This window comes from Sarcophilus harrisii, chromosome 5 (genome assembly GCF_902635505.1).
Source record: "Sarcophilus harrisii chromosome 5, mSarHar1.11, whole genome shotgun sequence".
Classification (NCBI taxonomy): Eukaryota; Metazoa; Chordata; class Mammalia; order Dasyuromorphia; family Dasyuridae; genus Sarcophilus; species Sarcophilus harrisii.
In genome coordinates, this window is record NC_045430.1 from 66348878 (window position 1) to 66373950 (window position 25073).

At 32.1% G+C, this 25073-nt stretch overlaps 1 protein-coding gene across 1 annotated transcript in view; it reads left to right on the forward strand.

Moving 5' to 3' along the window:
* The window catches only part of LOC100933336 (sodium-coupled neutral amino acid transporter 1), a 73736-nt gene that overhangs the window by 38682 nt on the left and 9981 nt on the right, over positions 1-25073 (forward strand). Inside the window, exons 8-12 of the mRNA XM_003771371.4 lie at positions 2206-2264; positions 2376-2492; positions 4231-4310; positions 5931-6031; positions 20016-20131. Coding sequence (XP_003771419.1) covers positions 2206-2264; positions 2376-2492; positions 4231-4310; positions 5931-6031; positions 20016-20131 — 473 coding nt within the window. The remainder of the gene's footprint in view (positions 1-2205; positions 2265-2375; positions 2493-4230; positions 4311-5930; positions 6032-20015; positions 20132-25073) is intronic.

A 25073-nucleotide genomic window follows, 5' to 3' on the forward strand; every position in this document is an offset into this window, starting at 1 on the left:
AAAAGGCATCTTAATTCCTCTTTACTTTTCTGCCATCAGACTGGTATCACATGAATATCTGACGTGGTTGATATTTCTTCAACAACCTTAATGCTGGCTTTTGATTCATTCAATCTGCTATTTCACATGAAGTACTCTTCATTTAACTTAAATAAATAAGGTGACAATATACAACCTTGTCATACTCCTTTTCCAATCTTAAATCATTTAGTTATTCAATGTTCAGTTCTAACCTTTGCTACTTGAACTACATATAAATTCCTCAGTAGACAAGTAAGATGATTTGGTACTTCCATCTTTTTGAGGACTTGCCACATTTTATTGCAATCCATATATGTCAAAGGCTTTAATGTAGTTAATGAAGCAGAAATAGATGTTTTTTCTGGAACTTCCAAAATTCTCCATAATCAAGCAATTGTTGGCAATTTGGTCTCTAGTTCTTCTACCTCTTTGAAAACTAACCTGCAATTCTATTAATTCTAAGTTCACATTAGGCAGAAGCCTAGTTTGCATAATCTTAAACATGATCTTAAACTGACATTAAATGAATGCAATTTTTTTGTAATTTGAAAATTCTCTGGCAGTGCCCTTCTTTATATTTGAGATGTAAATTGATCTTTTCCAATCCAGTTTTCCAAGTCTATTGGCACCTTAATAGCATCATCTTTTAAGATGTTATTCAACAGTTAAGCTACAATTCTGATTCTTCCATTAGTCTTATTGTTAACAATACTTTTTAAGGTCCAATTAACATCATTTTTCCAGGATGTTTGGCTCTAGATCAGCAACAACACCATAATGGTTATTAGAGACATTAAAATCTTTCTTGTAGAGTTCTTTGTATTGTTGCTACTTCTTCTTACTCTCTTCTACCATTTTTGTCTTTCATCATGCCTATTTTCATACAAAATTTTCCCTTGATATCTCTTAATTTCCTTGAAGAGATTCTTGTCTTTTTCTATTCTACAGTTTTATTTCTTTGCATTGTTCATTTTAAAAAGCAAGTATTTTCATTTAATTTAGTAATTTTTAGTGAAAGCAAAAAAGGGTTTTGTAACACTACTAAATTAAATGAAAATATTTTAAATATATTACTTATTTCACTTTTATCTCATCTTTATATTATAAAAATTTTGTGTATCTTTTATAAGATATATGATATTAATATAATAGTATATATGTAAAATTTATATAAAATAAATATAAAGTATGCATACTCAAAATATTTTCACTGTAGGATTGCACAGTTTAAAATGTTTGGAAACTACTACTTTAATTGCCAAATTAAATTCAATAAATATTATTTGTATCAATGGAATCAGAAGTATAAATAATTCCCAAGTCATTTTAATTTTATTTTGGAATATGCCGTTTTATTTCTATTTAAATATAGGTATATCCAATGTACTGGGAACTCATTTTTAATCAAGTTGATTTAATCACATTGATTTAGGAAGATTTGGGAAATCATTCTATCAATAGCTCTTATAATTTTTTGAGTTCTGAACTGTCTGTCCAAAATTGCTGAAATTTTTTATGAGTTCTTTTATTGAGAAATGTTTCCTACATATGTCATGTCAAAAGGTCTTCAAAAAGATAAAAATTAATGCTGCTCAGATTTCTTTTTTATGTATTTATATATTGAAGCCAAGGGATCAGCAGAGGGGATTTTTTTTTCCTGAAGTTTGAGAGTGGAGTAACTTACAAATGATAACTGATAATGCTTCTTAATAGCTGAATCTGCTATCAAAAGAAAAAAAAAACATATCTAGAAATACCCAGGCATTCTACTGGGATCAGGTAGGTTCCTAACAATTTGTTCTTTCTCTTTGCATGCAACTGGGATTAGCAGAGAAGTGCTTAATAAAGGTTTCTTGAATGGATTGATCTAAACATAGAACTTCAACTATAGGACAAGCAATTGAGATCTCTGGTGCAGTTTTTAGGATTTTCTTTTTCATATAGGTTTGGAAAATACAAATTCTTCAATGCATAGAAAGAACTGAATTCATTATAAACCCCATGTTTCAGTGTCTGATATTAGTGTCTTAATTTCTGTTAAATACCTGCATTTTGAAATAAAATATTTGATAGTTCCTGTAATTACTTGGCAGACACATGTAATGTGTGAACTTAAGCTACATTTTGAAATTATAATCTAAAAGGTGAGAAATGACATAATAATTTAATTATTGTTTCATTTAGGGTTCCTTGGATATACCAGCGGACTTTCCTTATCATGTATGATTTTCTTTCTCTTTGTGGTAAGTTTTGGTTTAAAGAATTGGATTGAAGTTTCTGTGACAGTTCCATTTAACAACTATTTTGACTTCACATAATGTAATCGATCACATTTCTTTTTTATATAATTAAAGATTATCTATGAGAAATTTCAAATCCAGTGTCCCCTGCCAGGATTTAATTCATCAAATGTTCCTAAAGAAGAACTTCAGAAAATGTGTAAACCAAGATACATTTTATTTAATTTTAAGGTATGCTTTTTAATACAAAATCTATTTTGCTTTTAGTGACACTATTAATCAATTCCTTACAAAACTGCATGGAGGTATAGGCAGTTTACTTTTCCTCTCTTTCTATCAAGGGCTTAAGTTGATGGAGAAAGGCTAGTGGAAAGACTCAGTGTGTAGTGGTGAGCATAATTGTCATGGTGTCAAAAGACTTATTCTTAAATCTAAATGGTGACATTAGTGGATAAACAAGTTGCTATTTTATTATCTATAAAATGAAGCTAACAATATTTGAATCACCTATCTCACAGAGCTGCCATAGGGAGAGTGTTATGCAAACTTTGAAACCATGTAACTATGAGTGATTAAAGGATTTTCAACTTAAAACTACAATCTCAATTATATCAGGGGTGAAGAATCAAATGAGTAGATATGGCACTCAGATGGTGCTCTATGAAGTCATCAGAGCTAACATAGATGGAGTACTTTCATGTCGTGTGGTAAGGACCCTGAATAGCAGAATTTTGAAGATAAATCTCATGAGAATAATGACAGATGGCTAACTTTTGTTCTATGCCATTGTTTTGTTTTTAAAAATTTTATCATTTGTTTTCAAAGATCTTTCTCCCTGTTCCCCTATCCAGTGTTTCTTAATCCAAATATAGCCATCCCTTGCAATAAAAAATGAAAATGAAAAAGAAAAAAAGATAGTTCAGGAAATGTAATTAACCTATCTACTGAGTTCAACAGTTTTACAGTTTATAATTATTCAAGATTTACTTTTTTCTTCTTTCCTTTCCCTTTCCTTCTTTCCTTTCTTTTACATTATTTTCATTAATCTTATTGTAATTATTGTATATACAACTTTATGAGTCCTCTGGCATTAGTTCATGTAAATCATTACATACTTCTTTTTGTATTCATATTTTTTGGGTATGAGTGTTGCCCACTTTTTTTCTCCTAAGCCCTCAGAGCTAGTGTCTCTACAGCTTTGTTTTAAATTATTTATCATTCAAGTAACAACTATTTGAGGTATCTGAATTTCATTAATCAACCAACAATTCAGTATAAAACTCAATTTGACTATTTTTTTCATTGAAGGAATTTGTTGCTTCCATGAACTAGCTAAACTTACCAACGGTTTTGGTGGCATACAGGCAGAGTCCTAATTTTCTCTTACGCAAACAGAAAGTGGGTTTCAAACTGAATTCTTAGAAATATCTTTTGTTAAATGCTGAATGTCCTTTTTGGGCTTTTTTAACAGGTGGACAGTGAAATTTTGAGTTTTTATTATGTGAAATGACACAGACAAAAATTGAAAAAAATAGGAAGAGCTAGAAGATAGAAGAAATGAATGTCATAATATCTTGAAATACCTTATTATGAAAATTTCCTTTAGTTAATACATATATTTTTCATATAAATTTTAGTGTTAAAATAGTACAAGGTAAAATGTATACATATACATATATATATATATATGTATACCTATGCATATATATATATATATATATATATATACATAAACACAGGAATTAACTTCTCCTATTTAACATCTAAGTCTATATGAAAAATACTTCTTGATAGATTTAACTTTCTTAAAGGAGATGATGTTGTTAAGTAGATCAAATGCTTCCTAATAATAATTTAAGAATTTTGTGAAGGTTAAGAGATAAAATGAAAGCTTCACAAAGTCAGAGTTAAGTAATTTGTGTGGGGAAAAAAATGACTTTTCCTAATACATTAATTTCTTTTCTCCCAGACAGTTTATGCTTTACCCACCATTGCATTTGCATATGTCTGCCATCAAGCAGTCCTGCCAGTTTACAGTAATCTTAGAAAGTAAGACATATAATTTAATTTTTATGGCTAAATACTTTGTCTATAAAATATAATTTCTTTGCAGAGCTTTCTCTCCTTACTAGTGTTTTGTGAAATATAAAAATAAGAATAGGACTCTGAGTTGAGGCTATAGGAAAAACTTGAAGTATGTAAATCATAGATTTGGGTTTTTGGTTGTTTCAATTATATTGGTTTTGGTACTTTAGGTTCTGTGATTTGCTAGACATTAAAGGGTTCTAACATACACAGTGGTCATTGTCAAAGATGCTATTCTAAACTATATAACAGTATAATTGGTGAGGAGATAGATTAAATAACATGTATGGTCCCTTCCAAGGCTAAGTGACTGTGATTCTATGTTACTCATACTTGTTTCACAAGACTTCAGAGGTGTTTGTTAAACATAATGTCAAAATATGCTAATATAATTGGAACTATCCCCCAGTTCTTTACCAAGCAAACAATAGATATAAGGCATAGCAGTAAAAAAAATAATATTACTAACTACGGACTACATGTCATGTTACTTTCATGCTACTACAACCAATTGCCTTTCCATTTAAAAATTAAAAGTTCTTATACAGTCTTTTTCCAATTTAATATGTAAGAGTACCTATGAATTGTAGTATTGTAATAGCATTATTACATATAAATCTCTTTTTCCTCATTATAAGTTCTCAAAGAAGTGGAAAAAAAAGTTAAAATAAATTTGTCAATAAATTTACTTAGGAGTTTCTCAATGAAAATTTCCTTCCATTTTTGAAATATATATAGGACAACTCTATTTTTTCAATGATTTAAATCCAAATATGCCTTAAATTTTTAAAAAGTACTCAAACAAAAATTTCAATTTCTTCTGTCTTTTTAGAAGTGAGGACTTTGATTTTGACACATCCTTTGCAATTGTCTTCCAAATATTTATGGCTTGCCAGCTTGGCAGATTGGATAGTCTCTCAAAATATACATTTTAGGGCACACCTCAACAACAGTCATTTTTGCATGAGATACTTCTCTGTATCATTAGGGAAATTTCAGATCTTTCCAGTCGTTGTTGTGGAGACTACTTAGAGGATTAGGAATACCTTTTTACAAGTTTACTACCACCACTACCACCTTCAGTCTGTCCCCTTCACTCCCTTCCCTACCTCCCCCACCAAAAGAGCATCTTAGAGTTGGGAATACCTAAATTCTAACATCCATTGATTTCTTTTGGGAATTACAGAAGAGCATTTTAAATGTATTAAGCCATTTTTATACACAGATGATAATGGAAAACATTACTATCAAATATAAAGTACTTTTAGATACCCAATTTTGGCCTTTTGAAAAAGAGAAAGTTCACATAGGTAAAGTCAGGTATCATGGGTTCTTTCTCTCACAATAACCACATTGGACATTTTAAAATATCTAATCAATGTAAATACACTATGCCAAGTCAGATATCAATTTTTACAATTACATGAATTAGTTAAGTGATTCTATCAATATATCTTTATGTCTATGGAAAAACATAATAAGCACTTAATTACTGTTTTTTAACTAAATATGTATTCTACAATGTTAATACCCTTGAATAAATTAAATGCACATACTTTTTAATGTTTCAAATTTTTTTAACAGCCGTTCATTGAAAAAAATGGAGATTGTTTCCAATGTCTCCATTTTCTCCATATGTATTATGTATCTCTTCACTGCATTTTTTGGCTACCTGACGTTCTATGGTAAGCAAGTAACTTATCAACATTTAGATATGTATATTACCTATATATTTAAATAAACATTTATTTTTGTTTAAATTATATAAATTTCTATTTATTTATTTAATTAAAAACACAGCAAACAAATCTGTACCACTTAAGTCAAAGAAAGCAATTAAATGTTACATGATTATGATTTTTCTTCTTAAAGAGGTGATAATTTTTATTTGCCCATTAGGCTAAATGCAAATAAATACTTAATATAAATTTAATATAATAATTAATAAATAAAGTAAATAAATATTTATATGGTCTACTATTTTCTTTGGAATTTTCATAGGAATGAATTGAGGTTTTAGTAGACATCTTTACTGAAAAAAGTTTGGTAATATATTGAAAAATATAAAGGAAGACTCCCTTAAATGATACTTGAAAATTGGAACAAACTACCTTAATAGAAAAGAAATGGTGAGATACATGTCAAAGCTAGAAAGAATAGTGATAGTATTTAAAATACTATTCTTCAATTAAAAAATAAAGTTCTTAATAGTTCTCTGGAAAGAAAAACATTAATGATTTGAAGGAGAAAATTGAAAGTTAAAAGAAATGTTACTTGAAAAAGAGAATAAGGAATTTTTATTTTATTGGCTCCATTGAACTTGTGGCCACTTTACTATTTTAACTGTTCAAGCAATCATTAGGGTCTTCTACTCTTTGGCTTATTTAATGTTGAAGGCTTACTTTTTTATTCAGTCTAAAGTCATAATTTTTCGGGAATAGTTGAATGTACCTCAATATTATAGAACAAAATGAACAGGAAATAGACCTGCATGGACTATCCAATAGTTTGAATTTTAAAATATTTTAAGAAAAATATTTATAAGCATTTTAAGTATTTGTACATATTTTAAGCATATGGAATAATAAAATTCATTGGTCATTTATACATTTGGTTTGTTTTAAGATGACATTCCTCAAAATTTCTTGTAAAGTTTGGTATGAATTTTTAAAAATCATTTAAATATTTCTTCTTCTTTACATGATTAGTTTCCTTAATACACTTTTCTTCTCTCTATCATAAATTCAGACCATTTGCTTATTTGTAACTGATCATGAATTCTAAATGCGAGAGAATATCAGTAAGGCTTTATTATAAAATCAAAATCTCACACAAATAGAATGGTTTTTTCTTTTTTTTTTTCTTTAACAGTATTCTATTCTTCCACTATTCTATTTTTCCAAACACATGCAAAGAATCATCTTTGCAAAACCTTGTGTTCCAAATTGTTCTCCCTCTCTCTCCCTACCTCCTCTCCTAGACAACAAGTAATCTGATATATTACACATGTACAATTTTTCTAAACATATTTCCATATTCATCATGCTGCACAAGAAAAATCTGATCAAAAGAGGGGGGAACACAAGAAACAAACAAACAAACAAACAAAAAGGTGACGATACTATTCTTTCATCCACAGTCTCTATAGTTCTCTTTTTATTACTAGTCTATTGGATTGCCTTAAATCAACTCACTATGAAAAGATCCTAGTTGATCATCACATAATCATGTTACTGTGTACAGTGTTCTCTTGATTCTACTCACTTCACTTAGCATCATTTCATGTAAGTCTCTCCAGGTCTTTCTGAAATTATCCAGCTCATTGTTTCTTATAGAACAATAATATCTCATTACATTCATATAACTTATCCAGCCCTTCCCCAACTGATAGGTATCCACTCAAATTTTTAGCTCCTTGCCACATAAAAAGGGCTGCTAAAAACATTTTTTGCACATATGGGTCCTTTCCCCTTTTTATGATTTTTTTGGGATATAGACCCAGTAGAGACACTACTGAATTAAAGGGTATTTATAGTTTTAGGTACAATTGCAGAATGGTTGCAATCCATTGCAGAATGGTTCTCCAGAATGGTTGGATCATTTCACAACTTCACCAACAATGCATTAGTGTCCCAATTTCCCCCACATTCCCTCCAACATTTATCATATTTTCTTGTTATCTTAGCTAATCTGAGAGACAGGAAGTGGTACCTCAGAACTGTCTTAATTTTCATTTGTCTAGTTGATAGTGATTTAGAGCATTTTTTCATATGACCAGTAATGGCTTTTAATTTCTTCATCTGAAAATTGTCTGTTCATATCCTTTGACCATTTAACAATTAGGGAATGCCTTATATTCTTATAAGTTTAAGTCAGTTAGAAATGAGACTTTTATCAGAAATACTGAGATGTAAAAATTTTTCACCAGCTTTCTGTTTTCTTTCTAATCTTGTCTGCATTCATTTTCTTTGTGCAAAACCTTTTAAATTTAATGTAATCAAAATTAAGCAGGTTTGTTTTTGCATTTTATAATGTTCTCTGGTTCTTTGTTGGTCATAAATTCCTCCCTTCATAGATCTGAGAAATAGACTATTCTCTGTTCTCCTAATTTGCTTACAGTATCACTCCTTATTTCTAAATCATGAACCCATTTCAATCTTATCTTGGTACAGTGTGTGAAATGTTAGTCAATGCCTAGTTTCTACTATACTATTTTCTAATTTTCCCAGCATTTCTTTTGTCAAATAGTGAATTCTTATTCCAGAAGCTGGAGTTTTGGGGTTTATCATTTATCAAACACTACATTACTATAGTCATTAATTCCCTTGAAATTCTTGACCATTTGTTATTTTACATGAATTTTGTTTTTAATTTCTCTAGCTCTATAAAATAATTTTTGGTAGTTTGATATGGCACTGAATAAATAAGTTAATTTAAGTAGAATTGTCATTTTTATTAGCCCAGCATATCTATGAGTCATTGATATTTTTCTGATTGTTTAGACCTAATTTTATTTGTGTGAAGTGTTTTATAATTGTGTTCATATAGTTCCTGTCCTTGTCTAGGCAAATAGATTCCCACATATTTTATATTACCTATAATTACTGGTAATATATAGAAAGGCTGATGATTTATGTTGGTTTATTTTATATCCTGCAATTTGGCTAAAGTTAATTATTTATAATGTTTTTTTAGTTGATTCTTCATCATATCATCTGCAAAGAGTGATAATTTTGTTTCTTCATTGATCATTCTAATTCCTTCAAATTATTTTTCTTCTTTTAAAGCTAACATTTCTAGTATAATATTGAATGATAGTGGTGATAATAGTCAACCTTATTTCACCCCTTCTCTTTCAGGAGGTGAACAATGGATTCTTTCAATGACTACTTTACCCTTTGATTGTAGAATATCAGACCTCTTTTGCTTGTCTGATTTCTTGAAACATGTTGTGCAGATTCTTTTTTTGTTTTCATCATGGCTTTCAGGTAGACCAATAATTCTCAATTGTCTCTTCTAGATTTATTTTCCAGGTCAGTTGTTTTTCCAATGAGGCATTTTACATTTTTTACTATTTTTTTTTGTTTGACTAATTCTTGATGTCACCTCCTTAAAGTTAAAGTTGTTTTTTTCAATTAATTTCTGTGTTTCCTCTTCCAAGCTGTTGATTTTTTCCCAAAACTTTCATAACTCTTTCATAGCTTTCATTCCTTTTCCCCATTTTTCTTCAATCTCTCCTTTAACATTCTTTTTGAAATCTTCCAAGAGAGCCTTTTGAGCTGGAAACCAATTTCTATCCTTCTTTGAGACTTTACCTGAAGGCATTTTGCCTTTGCTGTCTTCTTTTGGTTTTTGTTCTGATCTTCCCTGTCTCCATAGTTGCTCTCTATGATCAGAGACTTTTTTTATTTTTTTACTCATTTTAAAAAGTTGAGGTCTGCTCTTAGGGCATAAGGAATATTGTCCTGAACTTCCTCTAACAGTGGACAGGGGCTTCTCACTGACTACCTTGGAACTGATGGTGCTGCAGGCTTCCCTACTGCACTAAGTGGGCCTGGCCAACTCCTGCCTATTATTCTGAGATTTGAAGGCTCACAATTTGCCTTTTATAGTTGCATTGAAGGTCTCATAGTTTCTTATCCACTGGCCTTCTACATCAGGATAGAGTAACTAACATTGCTATATTTTGGCTAAGAGTCTCCTGCTACATTTTCTGTGCCTGGCCTCCTAATACTGGGCCTACTTGCACTGCACCTGCACTGGGCCACATTTCCCCCTACTCAAATGAGATAGACTTTTCTTGAAGTCCTTTCAAGATATATTAAGCTGGAAAATTATTGCATTCTGAATATTTCTGGGTTCTATTACCCCAAAATCCATTCAGACACTTGATTCTGAGGACAAGTAGGGAGAGCTCAGGCAATGTCTTGCCTACTCTCCACCATCTTGATTCCACTACTGAAATTTGGCTTATTTATTGATTTGTTTGTTTGTTTGCTTATTTATTTATTTATTTAGTATTTTCTTTTTCACCAGGTACGGACAAAAACAATTTTTAACATTTATTTTTAAAACTTTGATTTCCAAATTCTCTTCCATCCTCACTTCTACACCACCTTATTGAGAAGGCTTGCCTTCAATATTAAATTCAATATACATCATACATGTGTAGTCATGCAGAACATTTCCATGTTGTGAAAGAAAACATAAGCCAAAACCCTCAAGAAAAAATAAAGTTAAAAAAGGATGTTTCAATCTTTATTCAATTATCATCAGTTTTTTCTCTGAAGATGGAAAGCATTTTTCATTGTAAGATTTTCAGTTGCCTTAGATCATTGTATTGCTAATAGCTAAGTCATTCACAGCTGATCACCCCACCATAATGCTGTTATTTTGTAAGTAATGCATTTCACTTTGTAGCGACTCACGTAGATCTTTTCAGGTTTTCTGAGAGCATCCTATTCATCATTTCTTATGGCATAATAGTACTCCATCATAGGCCAAGATGACAAAGTAAAGGCAGGAACTTGCATGAGCTCTCCAACAAACTCCTCCAAATAACTTTCTATATTACTCTAAACAGATTCTAAAGCAGTGGAACCCACAAAAAGACAACAGTACAATAATTTTCCAGTACATAACATCTTGGAAGTTTATCAGAAAAGGTCTGTGACACTAGGGTGAGGGTGAAGTGTAGTCTAGCTCAGCCCACTCTAGCATTGCCCTGGTCCCAGCAAACTAGGAACATGTCTAAAGTGGCCAAATCAGTGTCAGGAGTGCTGGTTTCCAGATCTTTCATCCTATAGACACCAAAGACAACTTGAAAGGTCAGCAAGAAAAATTTGTAAACATGTGGCTGAGAATGGAGCATAGTCCAGCACCCAGTAAAGCAGGAGCAAACTTTGGGAGAGACTGAATCAGCAGCAGAAGCAGCTGCTTCTGGAGCTCTCAGCTCACAGACAGTAAAGGAAATCAAGCAACTGGTTGGAAGAAGATTGCCAAGGGTCTCTTTGCTAGCACTGAAGCAAGACTCTTGTTTCTTTGCACATACTCAAATCTCGATTATCCTCCTGAGTTTTAGTCCCAGGGCAAGGAGGAACATGTAGCCATAATGTAGCAGGGAACCTTCTCATAATTTCAGGGCAGAAAAGAAAACTTGTGGTCACTCACAGACCAAATTATGGGCCAGGAAAGGAGTAAACACACCTCTCCTTAAATTATACTACTTTGGAAGAACTGAAAATTTACAGGTTTGTAGAAGTATTTCTGAAAACAGCTGCAAAACTCTGAAGTCTGGGACAGTGCACCCTTCATTCTTGAAGCAGAGCCCTACTTTTAGCAAAGAGTTAAAAGTACTTAGGCTGGGGAAATGAGCAAACAACATAAGAGTATTGACTATTGAAAGTTACTATGGTGACAAGGAAGATCAAAATGCACATTCAGAAGAAAACAAAGCTGCTACATCCAAGCCTCCCAGAAAAGTACCATTTAGTCTCAGGTCATGGAAAAAAACAAAATGGATTTTGAAAATCAGACAATAGAGAAAGATGAATTGGGAAGAGAAATGAGTGATGCAAAAAAAAAATCATAAAAAACAAGTCAACAGCTTGGTAAAGGAGAAATAAGAAAAATACTGAAGAAAATAAAACCTTAAAAAACAGACTAAGCCAAATGGTATACAAATTATAAAAAGCCAGGAGGAAAAGAATGCCTTAAAAAGCAGAATTGGCCAAATGGAAAGGCACAAAAATTCACTGAAGAAAAAAGCTCCTTAAAGAGAAGAATTGGCCAAATAGGAGAAAAAATCTACTGAGATAAATGGCTCCTTTAAAAGTAGGATTGGACAAGTACAAAAAGAGGAACAAAAGCTCACTGCAGAAAATAATTTTTTTTAAAAAATCAGAATTGAGAAGATGGAAATTAATGCCTTTATTAGAAATCAAGATGTAATAATAAAGCAAAATTAAAAGAATGGAAAAATAGAAGAGAATTGAAAATATCTCATTGTAAAAAAAATCTGGAAAATAGATCCAGGAAATATAATTAAAATATTATTGGGCTATCTGAAAGTCATGATCATAAAAAAGCCTAGATATTATCTTTCAAAAAATTGTCGAGGAAAATTGTCCTGATATTTTAGAACCAAAAGGTAAAATGGAAATTGAAAGAATCCACCAATCAAACTCCTGAGATTCCAAAATGAAAACTCCCAGAAATATTCTACTCAAATTCCAGTCCAAGCTCTCACTTCAAGCAGAAAATATTGAAAGCATCCAGAAAGAAACAACTTAGGTATTGTGGAGCTACAGGATAACACAATAGTAGCTTCTACGTTAAAAGATCAGAAGGGTTGGAATATAATATTTTGAAGAGCAAAGGAGCGAGGATTACAACCAAAAATAAGCTGCCCAGAAAAACTGAACATAATAATCCTTCACAGGAAAAAAAATAGACATTCAATGAAACTGAAGATTTTCAACCATTCTGGATTAAAAGATCAGAACTGAATAGAATATCTAACTTTCAAATACAAAACTGAAAAAGAAAACCCAAAAAGGTAAACAGGAAAAGGAAATCATAAGGGATTTGATGAAGTTGTGTTGCATACATTGCTATATGGGAAGATGATACTAATAACTCATAAGAAATCATTATTAGGGAAGTTAGAAGGAGTACATGTAGACAGGGCAAATATTGAATATGAAGTGATATCAAAAAAAAAGGTAAAATTAAGAGGAATGTATTGGGAGAGAGTAAAGAAGTAGAATAGGATAAATTATCATGCATAAAAGAGGCAAAACAGAATGAAGACCTTAATTTCCCCTTAATGTCCAATGCTCTGCTATCAGAAAATACCTGCTATAAATATTTTGTACATATAGATGTTCTTTTTGGTTTTTTATCTCTTTCTGGGTACAGAATTAGTAGTGTTATTACTATGTGAAAGGTTAAGTTTTATAGCCCTTTGGGGATGGCTCCAAATTGTTTTACAGAATAGTTGAATGAAGAGTCAGGAACATCTGAATTCAATGATAGGATCTGACATATTTGGCTATGTGACTCAAGGCAAATGATGGAACATGTTCATAATCTCATATGAATATCTCAATGTCCTGATTGTCCATGGTCAGTTTCTGTAAGAGTTCCATGTGGTGCTGTAAAATACACAGTTTCTTAATGGTCCCTCTTATAAGATGCCACAAGTCTTTTAGACGTAGTTTCTCTAGCATTTTGAAAAATTCTATTTTTATTTTTGTTTTTTTCTTATATTTTCCAAATCTGAGACACAAATATTATTTAATGTTTCTTTAATGTCTCTTGCTATTTTTGTGTTACTTTTTGTATCCATGCAATTTAGTTAATTTTTCAAAATTTCAAATTCAAAATGTTCAAATAATTAATATTCATTTTTTATTGTTCCTTTCAGAATAATACAGTTTCCTTAGTTGTCTATATATATTGTGATTTTTTTTAAGTTTTTGCTTTGTTGATAAAATGATTGAAACTTCCACTTTTTAAATTCACCTGATATAAAGAAACTTTTGTTTAAGTCAATTATTCTCTGTATGTCTTTGTTTTTTGATATATATCTTGAAAGCAATAAGCTGCAGAATTGAGAGTTTTTATTCATTCTGTCACTCATTTTAAAAAATGAACTTGTGAAGTTAAATAATAAACATAAAAAGCAATAAAAAGGAGATACTGAAATTTAAAAAAAAACAGTAGTATTTCATCATAATCACAAAACACAATTTGTTTAACTATTACCCAATTGATGGGCATTCCCTTAATTTCCAATAATCTGCTATCAGAAAAGACCTGCAATAAATATTTTTGTATATATAGACATTATTTCTTTTTGTTTTTTTTCTCTCTTTCTGGATACAGACTTAGTAGTAGTATTACTACATGAAAGGGTAGTTATGGTTTCAAAGCCTTTTGGGCATGGTTCCAAATTGCTTTACAGAATAGTTGAATCAGTTCACACCCCACCAACCAATACATTTATGTTTCATTTTCCCCACATCCCCTCCAGCATTTATCATTTTTCCTTTTTGTCCTATTAGCCAATCTAATAGACATGAGCTAGTATTTCACAATTGTTTTAATTAGCATTTCTCCAATTAACAATGAATTGGACCTTTTTTCATATAGCTATTTATAGTTTTGATTACATCATCTGAAATTTTTTCATATCTTTTGATCATTTATCAATTGAGAAATAACTCTTATTTTTATCAATTTGACTCAATATTCTACATGCTTGAGAAATGAGGCCTTTATCAGAGAAACTTGGTTCAAAATTTATTTCAAATTACTATTGCTAACTGCATTTCCCTCCATCCTATCCCCTCCATTTATTCTATTGTGTTTCTCCTTTTAGTCTGTCCCTTATCAAAAGGAACTTCTGACTAGCCCTTTCCCTCCATATGCCTTTCCTTCTATCATTACCTTGCCTTTCTCTTGTCTCCTTCCAATTCTACTTTTCTGTAGGGTTAAAGAGATTTCTATATTCAATTAATGTTATTCTATCTTTAAACTATTTCCAGTGAGAGTAGGCACTCATTCTTCTTTACCTCTCCCATTTCTCCCTCTTGTATAAAACTTTTTTGCCTCTTTTATGTGAGATAGTTTACTGCATTCTACATCTCCCTTTCCCTTTCTCCTGGTACATTCCTCTCTTTTAATTTTAATTGTTTATATATCATCCCTTCATATTAAATCCCTACCTGTAATCTCTATGCCCTCCTTCTCATTGCCCTAAAAATGAGAAATTTATTTTATGTTAAAAGTGTCATCTTCCCATGTAGGAATATAAATCATTTAACCCAATTAAATCCCTTATGGTTTCCCTTTCCTGTTTCCTTTTTTATGCTTTTTCAGTCTTGTATTTGAAAGGTAAAGTTTCTGTTCAGCTCTGATCTGTTCAAGAATGTTTTAAAGTCCTCAATCTCATTGAATATCCATTTTTCTCCTGGAGAATTACATTCAGTTTTCCTGGGTAGGTGATTCTTGTTTATAATAACAGCTCCATTGCTCTTTGGAATAACATATTCCAAGTCCTCTGCTCCTTTAATATAGAAGCTACTAAATATTGTATTACCATGACTATGGTTCCATGATAACTGAATTGTTTCTTCCTTTTTTCTTGATCTGAAAGCTCTGGAATTTGGCTAGAAAGTTTCTGAGAGTTTTCACTTTGTGATCTTTTTAAGAAGTGATAAGTAGATTCTTTTAACTTCTATTTTAACTCCAAGTTCTGAAACATCTAGACAGTTTTCCTTGATTATTTTTGAAAGATGATGTTTTGGTTCTTTCTTTGATCATGGCTTTCAAATAGTCCAATTTAAAATTATTTTTCCTAGATTTATTTTCCTGGCCAGTTGTTTTTCCTACATTTTTTTCATTCTTTTTGAGTTTTTAAGAATTGTTTCTTATTTTTCATAAAGGCTTTACCTTCCATTTAGGCAATTCTATTCATTAAGGAGTTTTTTTCCCTACAGTGAATTTTTGTGCTTATCTTAACATTTGGCCAATTCTGCTTTTAAAGACATCCTTCTCCTTGTTGGCTTTTTGTAATTAGTTTAGCACTTAGTCTACTCTGATTTTTAAGATATTATTTTCTTGAGTATTGTTGTTGTAGTATCTCCTTTACCAAGGTGTTGACTACTTTTTTTTGTGATTTTCTTCTATCACTCTCATTTCTCCTACCAATTTTTCTTCTTCCTCTCTAACTTGATTTTCAAAATCCTTTTTAACTTCTTCCATGGCCTAAGACCAATTTATATTTTTCTGGGATGCTTTGGGGTATAGAAGCTTTGCTTTGTTATCTTCTTCTGAGTGTTTATTTTGATCTTCCTTGTCACCATAGTAACTTTCTATGGTCAGACTCTTTTTCTATTTGCTCATTTCTCCAGCCTAGTACTTGACTTTTAATCATTTGTTAAAAGTAGGGCTCTTATCATTATACACTTCAACAAAAATACTGTATGAGGATGTATTCTGATGGAATTGGATATCTTCAACAAAGAGAAGATCTAATTCAGTTCTAATTGATCAATGATGGACGGAATCAGCTACATCCAGAGAAGGAACACTGGGAAATGAGTGTAAACTGTTTGCATTTTTGTTTTTCTTTCCAGATTATTTTTTACCTTTTGAATCCAATTCTTCTTGTGCAACAAGAGAACTGTACGGATCTTCACATATATATTGTATCTAGGATATACTATAACATATTTAAAATGTATAAGACTGCCTGCCATCCAGGGGAGGGGAGAGAGGGAGGGAAGGGAAAAGTCAGAACAGAAGTACAAGAGATAATGTTGTAAAAAATTACCCATGAATATGTTCTGTCAATAAAAAGTTATTAAAAAAAAAAAGTAGTGCTCTGCTTCCAGGATGAAGGGTGTACTGTCCCAAGCTTTAAGGTTTTTTTGCTACGGTTTTCAGAAATATTTCTAGGGACCTGTAAATTTTCAGTTCTTCCAAAGTGGTACGATCTAAGGAAAAGTGTGTTTATTACTCTCCTGGCCCATACTCTGGTCTGTGAGTGACCACAAATTGTTTTCTACCCTAGAACTGTGAGGAGGGTCCCTGCTTCACTGCAGCCACAAGCTCTGGTGGTCTACTTTTTCTGTCACCTGGGACTGTCAACTAGTAATGCAACTCTGATCAGAGTATAGGCAAAGTAATGGTGTTCTGCTTTAGTGTTAGCAAAGAGACTCGTGTAACCTCCTTCTGACCAATTGTATAACCCCCTTGCAGTCTGTGGGATGAAAATTCTGAAAGCAACTATTTTTACTGCTGATTCAGTGGCTCCCCAAGCCTTGTTCCTGGCTTACTGGGAGTAGGTTGGTGTTTTGCAGCTAGAGATAAAGAGTAGTCCACTTTCAGCCAGGTACAACAGATTTTTCATGATGACCTTCCAATTTGTCTTTGGCTGAAAAATTATTTCACCTCATCTTTTTGTGAGTTTTGCTGCTTCAAGAATTATTTTATGGCAATATTTCAAGGTATTTGCAGGAGTTTGGGGAAAAACTCAGTCAAGTCATTGCCTCTTCTCTACCATCTTGTTTCTGTCCCAATAAAGGAATTTTTCAATGAGGAGCTTTGAAGCATAAAAACTTGAGGTTGCAAACATAAAATTTTACTTATGTGACTAGCAGACATAATCAAAAGACAAAAAAATTATTCTTAGTAAACATAATAAATAAATTATCTAATTCCATTAGGGACTTTAATTAGCAAAAGTATTATTTAGATGAATATTTCATTATAGAAAAAATTAATAAACAAATATATGTTTATTAGGATAGAGATAAGGAAAAGAGGACAGATATTTTTCTGATGATTGACTGTTACCTTAATAATAGTTGTAGATTACAAGTAAGATAAGAAATATTAATCTGTAATCTCAAACTCTCTAGAGACTGTTGAATAGCCAGAGCCCAGAAAACAACAAAAGTGAGAAAAGAAAACATTGATTTTGTATTTTATAATTCTGTAATTGATCTTATTCTGTAACTTTATTCTGTGTTTTATATAACAATCTAATCCTTTACTCTGTTTCTGAATGAAAAATCTCATGAGTTCAAAAGTTGTTTTCCTCTCTTGTTGTGATGCAAAGATTTAAATATTCCCACAATTACCTTTAAGTAAAGAAAAACTCTGAGCTAGGTTTACAGGTTCAATACTCTCATAAAACACTTTAGTTCTAGGAGAACTGTACCCTCAGCACTATTTGCAAAATACTTTGTGCCAAGGAAACATGTTATCCCACATAATCTCATCTTCTGAGAAACTCTTATGATATTGGCATATTATCTTGGTTCACTCAGAAACTCATCTAGTTTCATGCTAGCCCATTTTTGCCCAATTAAAAATAGTATTATCTCATTTCCATGAGCCACTGAATCTATTCTCCCTAGTATATTATCAAAAGCCTCAGGAATCAGCTGGGTTCCAAAAATCAATAAAACATTCCTCTAAGAGAGGGGTAGTCTTGTTTCTTGTTTCCACATGTAATTTTGCCTGCTTTCCTTAATGTGATCAATCGTCCTCACCCCTAAGGTAGTATCAAACTGTAACTAATTGTATTTTTCTTTTACCTATGCTGCTCTTTGTTCTATGGTTATAAGAAGGAGTTGCATCTTCATCTTAGAATCTTTTGATCTAAACTGAGATAATCATTGGAAAGTTAAATGGCACAACGACTAGAGTTCTAGGCATGGAGTCAGAAAGACTCATCATCCTGAGCTCAACTCTGACCTCAGACACTTACTAGCAGTGTGACTTTGAGCAAATCACTTAACCCTCCTTGTCTCATATCCTTATCTGCAAAATAGAGACACAGTAGAGAAAAAAAGTGGCAAATCACTCCAATATCTTTGCCAAGAAAACTCCATGGACAAGTGGACCAGTTTACTGTTTTTCAACAGAACTTTTGTTTATAATCCTACTTTATGTATTCTCACTTCTGTGATTTCTTTTAGTGAAATTAATTAAATGTAAATTACATTTACTTTAAAAGGAAGAAAATTTTCAAATAGCTTTTAAAATCTTATTTAGTTAAATGGTGGAATTTCTTTCATTGAGAACTAATTTTTATAGGTTTAAAAATTGTCTTCTAAATTTCAATTGTTCAATTCCCTACCTTGTCATGAGCTTCTAAATCACTGATTGTTAAGGAAAAAGTTGCAAAGTGATGTGAATGATTGTCTCTTTTAAAAAACATTTGCCTACTCTGAGATACCACTATACACCTCTGAGATTTGCTAAGATGACAGGAAAAGATAATGATGAATGTTGGAGGGGATGTGGGAAAACTGGGACCTGTTTACAGATCTAGCCATTCTGGAGAGCAATTTGGAACTATGCTCAAAAAGTTATCAAACTGTGCATACCCCTTGATCCAGCAGTGTTTCTACTGGAATTATATTCCAAAGAGATCTTAAAGGAGGGAAAGGGACCCACATGTGCAAAAATGTTTGGCAGCCCTTTTCATAGTGACAAGAAACTGGAAACTGAGTGGATGCCCATCAGCTGGAGAATGGCTGAATAAGTTATGGTATATAAATGTTATGGAATATTATTGTTCTATAAGAAATGGGCAGGAAGATGGTTTTAGAAAGGCCTGGAGAGACTGAAGCTAAATTAAATGAGCAGAACCAGGAGATAATTGTATACACTACCATCAATATTATATGACGATCAATTCTGATGAACATGACTCTTTCCAACAATGAGATGATTCATGCCAGTTCCAATGATCTTATGATGAAGAGAGTCATCAGCACCTAGAGAGAGGACTGTGGGAATTGAATGTGGATCACAACATAACATTCTCACTCTTTTTGTTGATGTTCGCTTACATTTTGTTTTCTTACTCATTTTCTTTCCTTTTTGATCTGATTTTTCTTGTGCAACAAGAGAATCTATAAATACTTTTACACATATTGTATTTAACATATATTTTAACATGTATAACATATATTGGATTGCTTGTCATCTAGGGGAGGGTTGGGGGAAAGGAGGGGAAGATCTGAAACACAAGGCTATACAAGGGTCAATGTTGACAAATTATCTTTGCATATGTTTTGAAAATAAAAAGCTTTAATAAAAAATAAAAATAAATTAAAAACATCTGTCTTATTTTCTCCATTTTAGGTGAGGTACATTCAAGTTTACTTCATACATACACAGATAAAGGTCTTCTTATCCTAATAGTACGATTGTCAGTGATGATGGCAGTTACCCTCACAATTCCAGTATTATTTCTCACAGTAAGTTAAAGTCATATGCAATCTGATAAAAGTAAAGATAATACCTTTCCATCTATATTTTGGAAATTGCCAATGAGGAAGCCATATTGGGTAAGGTTGCTAGGTTACTAAAACTGTAACAGAGATGGGTTCCCAAGTCTATTTTGGGGAAAAAATGATAAGTAATAAATTTACTCTATGACATATGATAGTTCTAATATTCTGTCTATCTCTATTAAATAGTAACTGTTTAACAGATTAAAGTAATTGGAGCCAAGGTCACAAATAATAATAAAACATGGAAAGAATAATTAAGAAATTAATTTTAAATTTGATATTCAGGAAAAATATCTATCTAACCCCCCAAAACCCTACATTTATAAACAAAGATGCCTTTAATCTTAATATTTAATCCAATTTCAAATTACTAATACACCCACAGAAACACAAAAAATTAATAGGGAAAAAGTCAAGATATTGGATTACCTAGAAAAACATCAATACAACTTCAAAAAGATTTAGAAAGCACTCAAGATTAAGTTCTGACAAGAAAATCAAAGAAAAAAGTCATTGTAACTTTTTTAGGCCAAGTTGGTATAAGACGACAGAAAGGGCTACAACCAGAAGTTAACTAGGACTACCCAGGAGCATATCATGCAGAATTCCAGAGTAAGAAGAGGTTCCAAATCCATCTAAAGGGACCCAGCTTTTTGTGAAATAACAATTGGCAACATGGTTGATCACTCCATTTTAGTTATTTATGCAGAGCAGATTAAAGAAGGGATATACTTATAAGAATGGAATTCCAGGAACAAGATTGGTTGTAGGTTTGGGGTTGAATATTGACAAAAAAAGGAAGTTCAAAAACAAGCAGCAACTATATAACTCTAATCCCAGTAATGGAGCAAGGTCTCAGCTCCAGCTTCCAGTGAAGTTTGAAGCCTGAGAAGGAATACCCAGGAAAGGAATCACAAACAAAACCCTTCAATTCTGCCACTCTGAACCAGTAGAACTTTCTAGCTAGTTGCTAGTGACTTTCCCAGCAATAATCTAATGGAAATCCAATAAGAAACACCCACAATTGTGCTCCTCAGATTCAAACCTGTGTCTGAAACTTAAAGAGCTCCAACCAGCAGGATTATATGCCCTGTATTGAACTACTTTAGGAATGCTGAAAACTTGTAGGCCCCAATTTGAACAGTCTCTGATATCTTAGAATAATATAATACTTAATACTCTTAAGAAAGCATGTAAAGGCCCAAGAAAACAAAAACTTAGCCCAGACATTCCCTAAAGAAGTATGTAGGACTTGGTTCCAACATAAAATCTAAATAAAATGCAGAATGACTGGAACAATTACCAGACTTGGTGGTGGTGGTAAGGATAATTTTGCTTTAAAGAATAATTATGACAATAGGGACATTTAAAACACAAACTTAAAAAAAGAGAATGGCCTTAAAATAGCATCAAATAATACCTCAAATAAAAAAACCATAACTTTGCTGTAAGTTTAATCAAATTCTCAGAAGAAATGAAATAAGGTTTTTTTTTTTTAAGGTATTGAAATGGTTTTTAAAATCAAGTGAAAGTGCTAGAGGAAAAAATTGAAAAGGAAGTGGAAGTTTTATGGAAAAGAGAATTGGAAAGAGAATTAATAGCTTGGCAAAAATTTTATTCAAGGAACAAATTCCCTAAAAATTAGATTGATTAAATAGAAGTTGTTGATTTTATAAGACAATAAGAAATATTAAAGCAACATCAAAAGACTCTGAAAAAGAAACACATGAAATATTTTATATCAAAGACAACTGATCTGTTAAAAAATATCCATTGACGTAGAATAGAAATAATTAATCATTATTATACCAGAAACTCGGGGCATCATATTTCAAGAAATTATGAAAAATGCCAATAACTATTAGAATCAAAAAGCAAAGTAAAAATAGAAAGAATCCCAGTGATCACCAATTGAAAGACATATCAAAATGTAAACTCTCAGGAAGATCAGTTGTAATATGTACCTTCTAAGTCTAAAAGAAAATTACTGAAAGCAGCTAAAAAGAAAAAAAATTAAAGAATTGAGAACTATATTTGATATCACATCTGATTTAGCAGGCACCAATATAAGAAGTGGATAACTTGGAATAATATTTTTTTTCTTTTCTTTCTTTCCTTTTTTTTCTGAAGCAATTGGGGTTGTGACTTGCCCAGGGTCACATAACCAGGAAGTGTTTAGTGTTTGAGGCCAGATTTGAACTCAGGTACTCCTATCTTCAGGATTGGTACTTTATCAACTAGCTGCCCCAGGATAATATATTCTTGAAGGCAAAGAATACAAAAAGAGGAAAAGATATATGTGGATTAAGAAGAAGGAGAGGAAAAATGGGAAAATTATTCCACACAAATAGGGTGAAGGACATAGTTGAGGTCTAGATTGTTGTTGTTTCTCCTTCATTTTTAAAAAAGTGCCAACAATGGCTTGACGTATGCAGGAATTGGGTTTCAGTGAGGCAGAATTGTGAGCCTCATTATCTTACAGAATCATCAAATTCCAGTGGCAGGACAAAGTCAAAACAATTAGCAATGGCCTGGGATTCAGTGAATGAAAGACTTGGAGTCTTTGATGCCTGACCAAGCTCTAAATGCTCCATAGCACCTGCTTCATGATTGATGGAACAAATTATTCTCATTAACTCATTCCCCTGGGTAAAGTCTTCACATGCTTGGGGTACACATCCTCCATCTCACTGACAGTCCTCCTGGTTTAGCCTGCCTGTTGAAATGGTTTACTGGAATATGACTGCTGTACCTTGGAACCACAGGTGAGAGTTGGGTGAATCAGATGGAGACCAAAGATAGATAAGAAAAGAAAAGAAGTCATCATGCCAGATGTACCAATCCTCCTGAACACTCTATACATTCTAAAAGAACTCTATATAAAAAAGACAGGAAGGAATGGTGGGCAGAGGAGGTACTTGAACTTTTATCTAAATTGGTCAAAAGAAAAAAATACAAAGTTGGCTAAAGAAATACATTTCCCTTAATGAAAACACAAGGGAAGGGGGGAAAGAAGCGGATAGAATAAAAGGAGACAGAACATTAAGGAAAGGATTAATTGCAAGCAATCCAAACTCTTAATTAAGGAGGGTGGATCCTATAAAAGAAGGAGATAGAAGAAACACTTAATGAACAATCATTACTATGAATGTGAATGGGATATACTCACCCACAAAATGGAAGAGGAGAGCAAAATGGATTTGAAATTAGAATCCAACTATAATTCTGTTATTTATTTTAAAAATTACATTTTTGTTGATATTTTCTGTTTCTTACATCAACATAGTATTGAATATATTCCTTCCTATACTTCCCCCAGAGACAAAAAATCCATCACAACTTATCCATACATTGAAAAAAAGTACAAAAATATGTACAATGTGTAATACCTGTAGACATTCTACTTCCATGAGAGGTTGGATTGGAAGTGTCTTCTTGCATGTGATAATTTTGTTACATTTATTTTTAAATTTTGGTTATGTAGCTCTTCCATTTACATTGTTAGAGTTAATGTGTATATTGTTTTCTTGGCTTTGCTTACTTCATTCTGAATTACTTCATATATTTTTGCATTCATTCACATACTTTCTTAAAGCATAGTAATATTTCCATTACGCTCATGTACCATAATGGGTTTAGCCATTGACCAGATCATGAGCATCCCGGTTTAGCCTGCCTGTTGAAATGGTTTACTGGAATATGACTGCTGTACCTTGGAATCACAGGCGAGAGTTGGGTGAATCAGATGGATACCAAAGATAGATAAGAAAAGAAAAGAAGTCATCATGCCAGAAGTACCAATCTTCCTGAACACTCTATACATTCTATACCAAACTGTTTCACCAAAAGCATAGCTATAAATACTTTGGTACATGTGGGAGCTTTCTTATCAATGGAAATATAAGTCTTGAAATGAAGTCTCTGGTTCAAATGTTTGAATTTTAGCCACTTTATTAATACAATTCCAAATTGCTTTCCAAAAGGATTGTACCATTTTACAACTGTATTAGTGTGCCTGTCTTTCCATAGCTTCTACAATATTGGCTGTTGCCATTTTTATTATTTTTCTAATTTTCAGATTATGAGGTAAAACTTCAGGGCTGTTTTGAGTTCATTTTTCTTACTGGGTTATTTAGAAGGTTTTTTCATGTGGTTGTGAATGCATTGCAGTTCTTTTGAGAGCTGTTTGTTCATATCCTTTGATCATTTAACTATTGAGGGATAATCATAAATATAGATAGATAGATAGATAGATTTACATATACATATAGATAAGTAGGTGGGGCAGTAGATAAAGCACTGGACTTGGAATCAGGAAGACCTGTGTTCAAATATAGCCTTAGATACTTAGTAGTTATGTGACCCAGGGCAAATCACCTAACTCCTATTTGCCTCAGTTTCTCACCTGTAAAATGTAAAATGAAATGGCAAAACACTTCAGTATCTTTGCTAAGAAAATTCCATAAACAACTCCAGAGGGTCATGAAGAATTGGGCATGACTGAACAACTGAACAACAAATATATGTATGTATGCATGTATGTATTATTGCAATTGAAATTAAGGCAAACTGAGGCAACAAAGTTTTGAACACTTTCAATTTATTGATAAATGCTAACAGTTACCACTAAAAATTGTCTTTAGCTCCTCAACAAGCCAAAAGATCATGAATGAGAATTGCTAGATTATTTTATGGATATAAGGAGCAGTATGCCCACTAGAGGGCAGCATTATAGATGGGATTTATAGCCAATATGATTAGTTACAAAATATAGAAGCATAAAAGACATAGAAGACAATATGATTGACTGGAAATTTGGAATGTAGAGCTAGCAATAATCCTTCCATCTTGTTGTTATGAAAGTTCATTGATGGAGTCCACCTACATGGCTAATGGGTACCACAAC